Genomic DNA, 14,517 nt, shown 5'->3' on the forward strand with positions numbered 1-14,517 from the left:
GTGCTACTCCAGTGAACACACAGATTAGAAAAGCAAAATAACCTCACTGCCGTATGGAGGAAGTTTCTGTGATCTGGATGGAAGAGAAAACCAGCCACACATTCCCTTAAACCAAAGCTTAAACCAGAGGGAAAGGTCCTAAAACTCTCCTCAATTCTATGAAGGCTGAGAGAGGTGAGGAAGCTGCAGAAGAAAAGTCTGAAGCTAGCATAGGTTGGTTCATGAAGTTAATGGAAAGATGCTGCCTCTGCAATCAAAGTACAAGGTGAAGCAGTAGGTGCTATTGTAGAAGCTATACAGGAGGTTACCCAGAAGACCTAACAAAGCGAATTAATAAAGGTGACTACACTAAACCACAGAGCTTTAGTGTGGATGAAACAGCCTTCTACTGGAAGGAGATGCTACTCGGGATGTTCGCAGCTAGACAGAAGTCTGTGCCAGGCTTCAAAGCTTCAAAGGACAGGTTGACTCCCTTGTTAGGGGCCAGTGTAGCTGGTGACTTTAAGTTGAAGCCAATGCTTATTCACCATTCTGAAAATTTTAGAGTCCTTAAGAATTATGCTAATTTACTCTGCTTGTGCTCTATTAATGGGACAGGGCCTGGATGACAGCACACCTATTTACAAGATACTTTACTGAATATTTTAAGCCCACTGTTGAGACCTACTGCTCAGAACAAAAATTCCTTCAGAATTTGACTGCTCACTGACAATGCGCTGGTCACCCAAGAGCTCTGATGGAGATGTACAATGAGATTGTTGTTTTCAGGTCTGCTAACTCAATACCCATCCTGTGACCCATGTATTAAGAAGTAATTTTCAAAAAAAGAAGTAATTTTGACTTTCAAGTCTTGGTATTTAAGAAATACACTGTGTAAAGCTATAGCTGTCACAGATGGTGATCTCTCTGATGAATGTGGGCCAAATAAACTGAAAACTTTATAGGAAAGAGTCACCATTCTACGTGCCATTAAGAACATTTGTGACTCACAGGAAAGGTCAAATATCAACATCAACAAGACTTTGGAAGACAGTGATTCCACTCTCATCCATAGATGAGTTTCAAGACTTCCGTGGAGGAAGTAACTGTAGAATGGGTAGAAACAGCAAGAGAAGTGGAATTAGAAGTGGAGTCTGAAAATGTGACTGAATTGCTGCAAGCTCGTGACAAAGCTTGAACAGATGAATTATTATGAAAGTGGTTTCTTGCATGGAACCTACTCCTGGTGAAGATGCTGTGCAGACTGATGAAATGACAATAAAGGACTTAGAATGTTAAATAAAGTTAGTTGATAAAGTAGCAGCAGGGTTTGAGAGTTATTTTTTAAGTTCTTAATTTTAATCCCAGTATATTTATCATACAGTGATGCATTAATTTCAGGTATACAAATAGTAATTCAATAAGGTTTGAGAGAATTGACTCCAATTTTGTTTTGTTTTTTAAATATTATTTATTTATTTATTCATGAGAGACACAGAGCATGAGAGAGAGAGGCAGAGACACAGGCAGAGGGAGAAGCAGGCTCCCCATAGGGAGCCTGATGTGGGACTCGATCCCGGGTCTCCAGGATCACAACCCAGGCTGAAGGCAGCACTAAACCGCTGAGCCACCCGGGCTGCCCTGACTCCAGTTTTGAATAACGTTCTACTGTGGGTAAAATGCCATCAGATGGCATCACGTGCTATAGAGAAATCATTCCTGAAAGGTAGGGTGAATCAATGAGGCAAACTTCACTGTTTTATATTTAAAAATAGCCACACCTACCCCAACCTTCAGCAACCACCACCCTGATCATCAGTCAGAAACCATCAACATTGAGGTAAGACCCTCCACCAGCAAAAAGATTAAGGCTCAGTGAAAGATCAGAGAATGATTTGTATTTCTTAGCAAATCATATTTTATTTTATTTGTATTTCTTAGCAAATCTTATTTTATTTTAAGATTTATTTATTCATGAGAGAGAGAGAGAGAGAGGCAGAAACACAGGTAGAGGGAGAAGCAGGCTCCGTGCAGGGAGCTCAACATGGGACTCAATTCCGGGTCTCCAGGATCACACCTGGGCTGAAGGCGGCGCTAAACCGCTAAGCCACCCGGGCTGCCCAAGAAAGTATATTTTTAAATGAAAATATGTACATCATTTTTTTTAGACTACCACAGACTTAATAGACTACAGTATAATGTAAACATAACTTTTACATGTACTGGGAAACCAAAAAATTCATTTGACTCACTTTATTGCAGTGGTCTGGAACTGAACCTACAAAATCTCCAAGTTGTGCTTGTAGTGGACAGAAATCTCATTAGAGTCAAGCATTGGTTTGTGGTTAAGAAGTATGTGAGATGCCACCAATATATATAAAACAGATAAACAGGAGATAGAAAGGGTCAGGAGGAGAGTATAAAAAAGGGGGAAATGATGAGGGGAAAACAGATGAAAGGCAAGAAAAAGACAGAAGGATAAAGATACACACAGGAATATGTTAACTAACTAGAATTTAAATAAAAACTTAAAACATTAAAGAGAAAAGAAAAAAAAGACAAACACAGGAATGAGTATTTGAAAACCACCACCAACTGATCCATTAGCCACGGCCACCTGACTCCTAACCTCGGACTATACTGTAATTAGAATTATTCCAATGAAAGCCTGGGATACAGTTCAGAAATCAAAACTGAAGGGATAAAATGGCCAAGTACATACTGGATTTGTCGCTCCAAAAAATCAACTCCAATGGTTTTCTTGTAGTCTTTTGTAAAAATGCCTTTGCAATATCGCTGTATCATACTTGATTTTCCAACTGCTCCATTCCCTACAACCACCATCTTGATGGCCACTTCCATATCTTCCTCCAACATTTTTGCAGTTGAAAAGGTTTCTGAACCAACTTTAATTCCAGGTGATCAGATCTTCTCAAATCTGTAGTTTAAAATGAAATGATTTTTCATAAAATAAAAAGTATATAAAATATTATAATTTTAAAGATTTATCTATTTATTTGAGCAAGAAGAGAATACATGAGCAAGGGGCAAGGGGAGGGATAGAGGGATAGGGAGGGAATCTCAAGCAAACTCCCAGCTGAGGGCATAGCGTGACATGGAGCTGTATTCCACAGCGCCAAGATCATGACCTGAGCCAAAACCAAGAGCCAGACACTTAAATGACTGAGCCACCCAGGAACCCCAAAAATTGTACAAAATAAATTATAATGTTTTATGAAGAAATAATTATATTGCAAGAATTTGTCTCCATGATGGAGGTCCTCTTACCACCCTGTTTAGATCATGTAAATTCTTTTTTTTTTTTTAAGATTTATTTACTATTTATTCATGAAAGACACACACACACATACAGCGAGAGAGAGAGAGAGAGAGAGAGAGAGAGGCAGAGACACAGGCAGAGGGAGAAGCAGGCTCCATGCAGAGAGCAGGACGCAGGACTCAATCCCAGGTCTCCAGGATCACACCCTGGGCTGAAGGCGGCGCTAAACCACTGAGCCCACCCAGGGATCCCAACATGTAAATTCTTCTAAAGAAGGAACAAGAACATCATTCATTTTTGAAGCCTGAAAAATAGCACAATGTATGACATCCAGATATTAATAAATGTGTAGTTGTATAGTTCTACCTTTTAATGAGACTAAGACTGGGGTGTTAGAATTGAGGTCTAATACAGCTGCCACTTACTAGTTCTGCAATTTTAGTGAAGTTGCTGGCTAGCCTCTTTATGCTTCAGTTTACTAAAGGATATTTACCTCAAAAGATTGTTAATCAGTGGTACATATAAAAAGCACTTAGCAAAGGGACACCTGGGTGGCTGAGCTGTTTAGCGCCTGCCTTTGGCCCAGGCCATGATCCTGGGGTCCCAGGATGGGATGAATCCCACATCAGGCTCCCTGTAGGGAGCCTGCTTCTCCCTCTGCCTGTGTCTCTGCCTCTCTCCCTCTCCTTCTGTGTGTGTGTGTGTGTGTGTGTGTGTGTGTCTCATGAATAAATAAATAAAATCTTTAAAAAGAAAAAAAGCACACTTAGCATAGGGAAAACTAAGCTTTCAAAAAATGGTAGTTTCGTTCTACACAATGTAATAAATCCTCCACAGTTACCACCATATGGGCAACAAATACAAAATCTAAGGAAACTGCCTTTTCAACCTCACAGGTAATAATTAATATCCCTAGAAAAATACCCCAAAGAAAGACTTACATAATAATACACAACTGTATGACAGCATTGGACTTTTACAGTGCTTTACTGTTCAGGTTACAATGACTCCTTTATAAATAATCTTATACCATACGTTCTTTCTTTAGTTTCAGACTAGTTACAGTTATTCATATAATTAAAGTAATGCAATGTGTACTGCTTGCATTTTAGATTGAAAAGAACAAAGTCAATTTCTTCATATTTCTTAGAAAATTACTAGTTAAGTTCCTGACTACTATTATATGTTATAATATTATATTTCAACTCCCTTAACTGAAAAACCCATCTAAACAACCACTACACAAAACAAGTCTGAAACATGAAGAACATTCCTTCCTGCTCCCCGTGGAGTCTCAGTAATTGTCCTTAGTGCTTCACAAACTTGCACAATCATAAGAATCATCTAGGAAGATTTGTTAAAGTATAGGTTCTAGGTCTCCACCTCAAACATAACTAAATGATGTATTAAAAAAAGTAGAATATCAGAATGACAAGAAGAATGTGATAGAATAAAAAATACAGGTAAATACAATAGATTTCTCTTGAGTGTTCTAAATTATATGTTGGACTCAAACACAATAGTATGGTTTTCAATATGTGTAGAGAAAATATTTAGCATAATTAATTATAAATGGGAGAGAATAAAGGAATGTAAAGAGAATAAGATTTTAAGATTTTATTTGAGAGAGAGAGAGTACATGCGTTGAGGGGGGGAGGGTTAGAGGGAGAAGCAGACTCCCCGCTGAGCAGGGAGCCCAATGTGGGTCTCAATCCTGGGATTCCAAGATCACGATCTGAGCCAAAGGCAGACGCTTAACCGACTGAGCCACCCAGGTGCCCCAAGAGAGGAAAGATTTCTATGCTTCACTTATACTGATAAAACGCTGTCACCAAGAGACTGTGATAAATTACATATATGTAGTGTATGTAGTATAATACCTAGAGCAAACACTAAAGAAGGTACACAAAGAGATAGATTCAAAAACACTATAATAAGGGCACCTGGGGATCCCTGGGTGGCGCAGCGGTTTACTGCCTGCCTTTGGCCCAGGGCGCGATCCTAGAGACCCGGGATCGAATCCCACGTCGGGCTCCCGGTGCACGGAGCCTGCTTCTCCCTCTGCCTGTGTCTCTGCCTCTCCCTCTCTCTCTCTCTGTGTGACTATCATAAATTAAAAAAAAAAAAAAAGGGGCACCTGGTGGCTCAGTTATGAGCATCTGCTTTTGGCTCAGGTCATGATCTTAGGGCCCTGAGATCCAGCCCCACATCAAGCTCCCTGCTCAGCAGGCCGTCTACTTCTCCACCGACCCTTCCCCTCCACTCCTGCTCTCTCATGCTCTCTATTTCTCAATATGAATAAACTTAAAAATCTAACAAAAACCCAAAACACTACAATAAAACAAAATGAAAGTCTAATAACACAATAAAACTACCAGAATCTAACTGGCATTTATATAACTGTGCATACAACTGCATAATTTACTTTTTTCTTTCAAAGATTTTATTTATTTATTGAGAGGGAGAGAAAGAGTGCGACCAGGGGAGGGGAAAAAAGGAAGAAAGAATCTCAATCAGACTCTGCTCAGAGCCTATCTTGGGGCTTGATCTCATGACTTTGAGATGATGACCTTTGCCAAAATCAAGAGTCAGACACTCAACTGACTGAGCCATCCAGGCGCTCCAGAATATACTTCTTTTAAGTACCCACTAAATATATACCAAGATAAAACAGATTCTAGGCCATAAGACAAACCTCATCAAACAAAATAATGGGACCATAATGCAATCAAACTAGAAATCAGTAATAGAAAGATAACAGGAAAATCTACAAATATTTGCAAACTAAAAACACAGACTTCTAAAGAACTGGTGGGCCAAAGAAAAACTCAAAAGACATTTTCTTAAAAAACAAAATTGAATTAAATGAAAATAAGAAATGTGAAAATTTGTGGAACATAGCTAATGTAGTGCTAAGAGTGAAAATTTATAGTATTAAATGTTTACCTTAGAAAAGAAGGGAAGTCTCAAAATCAATAATTTAAGCCCTCACCTCAAGAAACTAGAAAAAGAACAAAATAAACCCAAAGCAAAGGATAGAAATCATGTAAGTATGCAGAAATCACTGAAATTAAAAACAGAAAAATAGGAAAAATTACACAAAAAAATTCTTTCAAAATCAATAAAATTGACAGAAAAAAAGAGAGGATGCAAATTACCAATATTAGGAATAAATTAAGGAATGTCACTCTGTACTCTGCAGACTCAAAAGGATAATGTAACAAACAACTCTACACACATAAATTTGACAATTTAGGGAAAGTTAAGCGTCCGACTCTTGATTTCAGCTCAGGTCATGATCTAGGGGTTGTGAGATTGAGCTTCACCTAAGATTCTCTCTCTTGGGATCCCTGGGTGGCGCAGTGGTTTGGCGTCTGCCTTTGGCCCAGGGCGCGATCCTGGAGACCCGGGATCAAATCCCACGTCGGGCTCCCAGTGCATGGAGCCTGCTTCTCCCTCTGCCTGTGTCTCTGCCTCTCTCTCTCTCTCTCTCTCTCTCTCTGTGACTATTGTAAATTAAAAAAAATAAAAATAAAAATAAAAATAAAATAAAAAAAGATTCTATCTCTCTGTCCCTCTGCCCTTCCCCTCGTTTAAAAAAACTGACCGATGAAATGGACAAATTCCTTGAACAGCACTATCACAACTCACTCAATATGAAACGGATAATTTGAATAGCCCTATAACTGTAAGGAAATTGAATTTGTAACTTAAAAACTCAAAGAAAAATCTCCAGGTTCAGGTGATTTCACTGGGGAATTTTACTAAACTTTTCAAGCATTGACAGCAGTGATATACAATCTCTTCCAGAATACAGAAGAGAAAGGAATATTTCCCAACCTATTTTATAAAGCCATTATTATTCTGATACCAACACCACACAAAAGCAGTACAAAAAAGAAAACTGGACAAAGGCACACAGAAGTCCTCAACAAAATATTAGTGTATCAAATCGAGGAACATATAATAAGAATAGCCAGGACAAAGTGGGCTTTATTCAGGGAATGCAAGGCTTCAATACTCAAAAACTAATCAGTGTAATCTACCAAATTAACAAAGTAAAAAAGAAAACCTCATCACCATATCAACTGAAACAGAGGAAACATAAGAAAATTCAACGTCCATTTGTCAGAAAAATAGTCAGCAAACTAGAAACAGAAGACGACTCCTTCAGACTAATACAGGTCATCTATTAAAAAACTCTTCAGGGAAACCCGGCTCAGTGGTAGAGCATCTGCCTTTGGCTCAGGTCGTGATCCTGGGTCCTGGGATAAAGTCCCACATCAGGCTCCCCACAGGGAGCCTGCTTCTTCCTCTATGTCCCTGCCTCTTTCTGTGTCTCTCATGAATAAATAAATAAAATTAAATTAAAAACCTCTACAGCTAACATCATACTTATCTCTGAAAGCCTGATTGCTTTTTTCGAAGTAAACTCTACCCACAACATGGGGGTCAAACTCATGACCCCAAGACCAAGAGTCCCATGCTCTCCTGACTGAACCAGCAAGGCACCCCTGAAAGCCTGACTGCTTTTACCCTTAGACTGAGAACAAGGTAAGTATGTTCACTCTCACTATTCCTATTTATCATACTCAAAGTCCTAGGCGGGGGTAACAGGTGACAAATAAATAAATAAATAAATAAAACACAGATTAGGGGAAAAGTAAATAAAAACATCTCTATTCACAAATTACTTGAATGTCTTTACAAAAAACTCCAAGGAATTAAAAAAAATCCTAGAACTAATAAATGAGTTTAACAAGGACACTGGATACAAGGCAAAACACAACAGTGAATTGTATTTCTATATCCTAACACTGTACGATTTCAAACCAAAGCTTGTATTTGTTTAAGTAATCTCTACACCCAATGTGGGGCTGGAACTCACAACCCTGAGATCAAGAACTGCATGCTCTTCTAAATGAGCCAGCCAGGTGCCCCTGAAACCAAAATGTTTATGTGACATTTATAAAAGTTCCCCCCAAATTAAATACTTTGGTGTAAATTTAATAAAACATGTACAGGATCTGTATGCTGAAAACTACAAAACACTATTGAAACAAAGAACTAAATAAATGAAAAGATGTGCCATGTTTACAGACTGGAGGACTCAAAGTAAAAACAGCCTTCTCCCCAAACTGATCCATGGTTTAATTCAGTTCCAAAGCACCAGCAGGACTTTTTGTAGTTGAGATAAGCTGATTCTAAATGTTATATGGAAAGGCAGATAAACTAGAATAGCTAACACAATTTTGAAAAAAGAATAAAATTGGAGGAAATCATACTAGCCAATTTTAAGACACCATAAAGCTATACTAATTGAGAGAGTGTGATACTGGTAAAGAGAAAGATATATAAATCAATAGAACAGAACAGAGGGCCCAAAAATAGACTGACATGAATTCAGCCAATTGATTTTTGACAAAGGTGCAAAAACAATTCAATGGAGAAAAGACTTTTCAACAAATGGTGATGGAAAATTGGACATTCAGATGTAGACAAGTAAGCATTTACCTAAACCTCACACCAAATGCAAATAATTTTAAATGGATCATACATCTAAATGTAGAACTATTCAGGCCCTTGATGGCTCAGTCGGTAGAATTTGCAACTCTTGATCTAGGGGTTTTGAGTTCAGGCCTCATGTTGGGTGTAGAGATTACTTAAAATCTCAGGGGCACCTGGGTGTCTCAGTAGGTTAACCATCTGTCTTCAGGTCAGGTAATGATCTCAGCGTCCTGGGATCAAGCCCCATGTCAGGCTCCCTGCTCAGCAGGGAGTCTGCCCCCCACCCAATAAATAAATAAAATCTTTAGAAAATAAAATAAAATCTTTAATAAAAAATTTAAAAATAAAAGTAAAATCATGGGGATCCCTGGGTGGCTCAGTGGTTTAGCGCCTGCCTTCCGCCCAGGGCCTGATCCTGAAGTCCCGGGATCAAATCCCACATCGGGCTCCCCGCATGGAGCCTGCTTCTCCCTCTGCCTATGTCTCTGCCTCTCTGTGTGTCTCTCATGAATAAATAAATAAAATCTTAAAAAAAAAAAAAAAAGCCAGACACCCTCTAACAAAGGCTCTACCATTTACATATTAAAAAAAAAATAAAAGTAAAACCATTATTTTTAGAAGAAATCTTTTAGAAGGTGAAAATGTTGACCTGGGGTTAGGTAGAGTTCTTAGACATCATACCAAAAATTTCCACAAAAGGAAAAATCGATAAATTAGACTTCACAAAAATTAAGAACATTTGCCTTGTGGACAATACTGTTAAAAGAATGAAAGACAAGCTACAGACTGTGAGAAAACATTTGCAAAGCACATATCTACCAAATAACTTGTTTCCAGAACATATAAAGAACCCTCAAAACTCACCACAAGAAAGCAAACCTTACCCATTTGAGAAATGGACAATACTCTTGCCTAGGTTCTCATCAAAGATTATATATGTCAAATACACACATGAAAAGATCTTCAAAATCATTAGTCATTAGTTAAAGACACAATAAACCATGGGATACCACTACATGCCTATTAGAATGGCTAAATTTAAAATTACTGAAAATACCAAGTGCTTAGGAGGATGTGGAACAACTAGTACCCTTACATGGTACTTGTAAAAATGCAAAATGATACAGCCACTCTGGAAACCAGCATGACAGTTTCTTATAAAGCTAAACATCCTTTATATGACCCTGCAATCCCACTCCTAGTAACACCCTACAGAAATGAACACTTATGTTCACACAAAAACCTGTACACAAGGGATGCCTGGGTGGCTCAGCGGTTGGGTGGCTGCCTTCAGCTCAGGTCATGATCCCAAGACCCGGGATCAAGTGCCGCATTAGGCTCCTGCAAAGAGCCTGCTTCTCCCTCCGCCTGTGTCTCTGCCTCTCTCTCTCTCTCTCTCTCTCTCTCTGTGCCTCTCATGAATAAATAAATAAATATTTTAAAAAACAAAAAACCTGTACATGAATGTTTATAACAGCTCTATTTAAAATCACCAAGAATTAAAAAATAAATAAATAAATAAAATAAAATCACCAAGAATTGTAAACACTCCAAATGCCCTTCAGTGGGTGGATGTATAAACAAACTGTAGCACATCCACCTAGTGGAACACTACTTAGCAATGAAAAAAGAAGAAACTGTTGATACAGGCAACAACTTTGAAGAATCTCAGAGGCTTTAAGCTGAGTGAGAGAAGACAGCATCAAAAGGTTACAATATCTGGGATGCCTGGGTGGCTCAGGGGTTAAGAGTCTGCCTTCCAGCCCAGGGCCTGATCCTGGAGACCCGCCATGGAGTCTCAGGTCAGGCTCCCTGCATGGAGCCTACTTCTCCCTCTGCCTATGTCTCTGCCCACCCCCTTCTCTCTGTGTGTCTCTCATGAATAAATAAAATCTTTTTTAAAAAGGTTACATATTGTATGATTCTACTTATATGACACCTGGAAAAGTTTAGTAATTGCCAGGGGTTAGGGGTAAGAGGAAGGATATAAAAGGATAGCATGAATAGGGATGGGGTGGTGGTGGTAAGAACTGTTCTGTGTCCTGACATGGTGACTGCATTCATCCAAAATTCATAGAACCGCGCGCACTCCTTAAAAAGTCAATTTTTATTGTATAATCTTAAAACTATATTTTAAAGAAGTAGAATCAGATTTTAACACAGGCAGTCTGACTCCTGTGATGATCAGCTCCTACTACTCCGTAGATGTAAAGCACTATACCAAAACAGTTAAGTTCTTTGAAAATAATCCTGATGGGGATCCCCGGGTGGCTCAGCAGTTTAGCGCCTGACATTGGCTCAGGGCGTGATCCTGGACACCCGGGATCGAGTCCCACGTCGGCCTCCCTGCACGGAGCCTGCTTCTCCCTCTGCCTGTGCCTCTGCTTCTCTCTCTCTCATGAATAAATAATAAATAAATCTTAAAAAAAAAAAAGAGAGAGAGAGAAAATAATTCCGAGAATAAATAAAAAGCGGACAATAATGCTTTACATAAATCCTCTTCTCTAAATACTGTTTTCCCCAAATTTAAAGATTTTCCCAGCCAATGCAGTCTAATCATAGTAGAAAGGGACGGGATGAGCTAAGTCACTGATCAAAAGAGTTGTGTTTTGTTTTTGCTTTAGTTTTCTTTTTTTTTTTTTTTTTGTTTCCCCATCTCGGGCTGTACTGAGCACAGGTACGGTTGTGTTTATAAACACTGAAGAACTTGTAGGGTTCAAGGAGATGGCGCAGAAAATACGAGGAGTTCTATAAACCCTAGAGAGGTGGAGGGCCGGGTCAGACTTTCCGGGCACTCCCGAAAGCGAAGTCCGCGCTCCTCGCACGCCCGCCGGGGCCTAGGGCCCCTCGGTCCCGGCCTAGGGACGCCGCGCAGCCCGGCTCATTCATAGCCCAGCGGTCTCCGAGGGCGGGGCGCCGCCGGTGAGGAGGGCGGCTCGGGAGCCGGGCAGAGCCGGGCGCTCTCCCGCGCGGCCCACTTCACCCGGCTCTTGACCCCCCGGGCTGGGGAGACTCTCGCCCGGCCTGGGTCGCCCCCTCCCCGGCGGCCGCGGGGCCAAGGGCAGAAGCCGGCTGCTCCCAGGGGCTGGAGGCCGGCGCCTCGCCCCCGCCCCGCCCCGCCCCGCCGCGCCCCACGGGGCAACCCCGGGGACCCACACCCGGGAGCCCCGGGAGCCCCGGGCCTCCGGGCAGGCAGCCTGGACGCGGCGGCCAGCGGCGGCGGAGCGGGGTCTCGGCGGCCGGGCCCGGGGGATGGGCGCCCGGGCCTGGAGGCCCCTGCCCCCCACGCCCCTCCACAGTGCCCGGACCCCGGCGGGAGGCGGGCCCTTCCCCAGCGGGGCCGGGGGAGCGCCCCGCCGCTGCGGAGGGCGAGCCAGAGCCGCTACTCACCGTCCCCCGCCGGCCGCGGACCCGCCGGGCGCCGCCGGCTCCTCCTGGTCGCGGCGCAACCGCCGCCGCCGCCGCCGCCCACCGCGCCAGCTCCCTCGGCGGGGCCGCCTGGCGGGCTCGCGCCCTCCTCCCTTTTAAGAATGACTAGGATTTTTTTAAACGAACTTTATTGGCGGCCGGGGCTCGGGAGCAGCGTCTCGGCGGCAACTCCGGCGAGGACGGTTGGGCGCGGGAGCCTCGCCTCGCCTCGTCCGCGGACGCGCCGCTCTGCGGAGCATGCGCCGGGCTCGGTCTGCGCATGCTCCGCGCGGCGGGGGCCCCGCTCCGCTCCACCCCTGCTCTGGCGGCTGCCCCGAGGGCGGCTCCTCGGCCCCGGGACGCGGGGAGACCGGCGGCGGCCAGGACCTCCTAGATCGTGGGCCCTAGCAAAGGACTGACAGAGGACGGTCCGCGTACGCTTCGCCTACTAAGTGATCGGGCTTCCAGAGTACTCCGAGGACTTGCCCCGCCTCGAACGCACACCTTATTTTCTCCGCCCAGTGGCACCGAGGGGTAGAATGAGCCAAAATGTGGAGCAAGACCGAGAACGCACTCACGGTCCACGCGTTACAGCTGGACAATGTACATGTCCGAGATAGTTAACAATTCGAAGAACCAAACCAACAACTGAAAGGTTTCCCCCCCCCCCGCCCAAAAAAGCAACAGAAACTTTGCTTGAGTTGTTTTTATATTTCAGAATACGATAGAAAAGAGGGAATAAAGGAAAAAACCAAGTGTTGGCAAAATACTCCAAGTGACCTAGGAAATGTTGGGGTTCGGAGCTCATAGGATAGAATTCTTGAGGGACGCCTGGGTGGCTCAGTGGTTGAGCACCTGCCTTTGGCTCAGGGCCTGATCCTGGAGTCCCAGGATCGAGTCCCACATCGGGCTCCCTGCATGGAGCCTGCTTCTCCCTCTGCCTGTGTCTCTGCCTCTCTCTGTGTCTCTCATGAGTAAATAAATAAAATCTTAAAAAAAAAAAAAAAGAATTCTTGAGAAGTGTTCAGTGCAGAAAGATGCTTTTATTAAAGCTCTGGGACAGGACTCGGCAGAAAGAGCTGCTCTGGGGTCCTGAGGAGTGGCAGATTATATACTTTCAAGTTGGGAGGGGATTAGGGATAGTTAAATCTCTAAGGAATTTTGGAAGCAAGGTTTCCAGGACCTGGAGGGGGCTAGTTATTGTTAGGAAAACGTCATTTATTACCGTCTAATAAAGCCTAAGTCATGAGCCCTTCAGATGTTTATCAGTGGGCCATATGCTTGGAGAATGATTGCTAACATATATCTTGGAGAGTAGAAATAAAGGAAGTTTTCAAAGGAATTTTTAAGTGTTAAAGCAGACTTACAGGATCCTGGGGGGGGGGGGGTCTGGATAATTTTAAGCTAAGATTACCTTTTACCCTTAGCAAAGTATTAACTTCGAGGCAGCTGAGTTCCTAGAGGAATGTCAATCTCCCTGTTTTAAGGACTTCTCAATGGGCTATAAGTAGTAAGGAAATTCAATTTCTCCTTGTGCCTTTGTTTCCCACATCACAAGGATGTGGAGTAACTGAATTCATCTACTACCTTGCTTCTGGAATGTAAACTAGGACAACTCCTTTAAAAAACAGTTTGGCTCTATTTCCTGAAGTATATCCTATGACCCAGAAAGCAGTTCCACCTTTACAAAGCCAGCCAGGAGACATGAGTATTTAATGGTGCACCAATAAACAGGCATATGATGTTCACAGCTGCACTTATTTTAATAGCCCCCAAATGGAAAAACTCAAAAGACCATAAACAATAGAATAAATTAATAAATCCACAGTGTTCATATAATGGAATACTATGCAACAATGAGAAGAATGACCCACAATGACCAACATGAAATGGCTTAACTTCAGAAATGTAAATTTGAGCATAGAAAGTAAGATGCAGGGTGCCTAGGGCACTCAGTGGGTTGAGCAGCCAACTCATGATTTTGGCTCAGGTACTGATCTCAGGGTCCTGGGATCTGGCTCTGTGCTCAGCAGGGAGTCTGCTTGAGAATTCTCTCTCCCTCTCCCATCGCCTCTGTCCCCTGCAATAGGCACGAGCGTGTGCGTGCATGTGCTCTCTAAAATAAATCTTCAAAAAAAAAATGGTAGGGTGCAAAAAGTGCATACTGAATAAGTCCATTTCAGCCAAAAACAGAAAAAATTATCTGCTAAAATTTAGGATAATGGTTACCTTGCAGAAAAGGGATAGTGCCTGGGTGAGGAATTTCCAAGGTGTTAATAAGGCTCTCTGTTGATCTTGGTGCTAGTTACACATGTGTGTTCATTTGTGAAAATTCACCAAAC

The 14,517-nt window shown here is 42.4% G+C and overlaps 1 protein-coding gene across 7 annotated transcripts in view; it reads right to left on the reverse strand.

Moving 5' to 3' along the window:
- Positions 1–12,445, reverse strand: part of RAB23 (RAB23, member RAS oncogene family) — a 74,790-nt gene extending 62,345 nt beyond the window's left edge. For 5 of the 7 annotated variants that reach the window (XR_013383285.1, XR_013383284.1, XR_013383286.1 and 2 more), the window contains exons 1-2: positions 12,158–12,417; positions 2,702–2,917 (exon numbers count right to left, since the gene is read on the reverse strand). Coding sequence is in view for 3 of the 7 variants with exons in the window: in XM_077903529.1 (XP_077759655.1) it covers positions 2,702–2,856 (155 nt within the window). In the remaining 4 variants the exon portion in view is untranslated. Of the gene's footprint in view, positions 1–2,701; positions 2,918–12,157 lie in introns of all 7 variants that reach the window. The other 2 variants (XM_077903528.1, XM_077903527.1) reach the window with 2 other exon arrangements.
- Between the last annotated feature and the right edge of the window lie 2,072 nt (positions 12,446–14,517).

Source organism: Canis aureus, chromosome 7, assembly GCF_053574225.1.
Source record: "Canis aureus isolate CA01 chromosome 7, VMU_Caureus_v.1.0, whole genome shotgun sequence".
Taxonomy (NCBI): domain Eukaryota; kingdom Metazoa; phylum Chordata; class Mammalia; order Carnivora; family Canidae; genus Canis; species Canis aureus.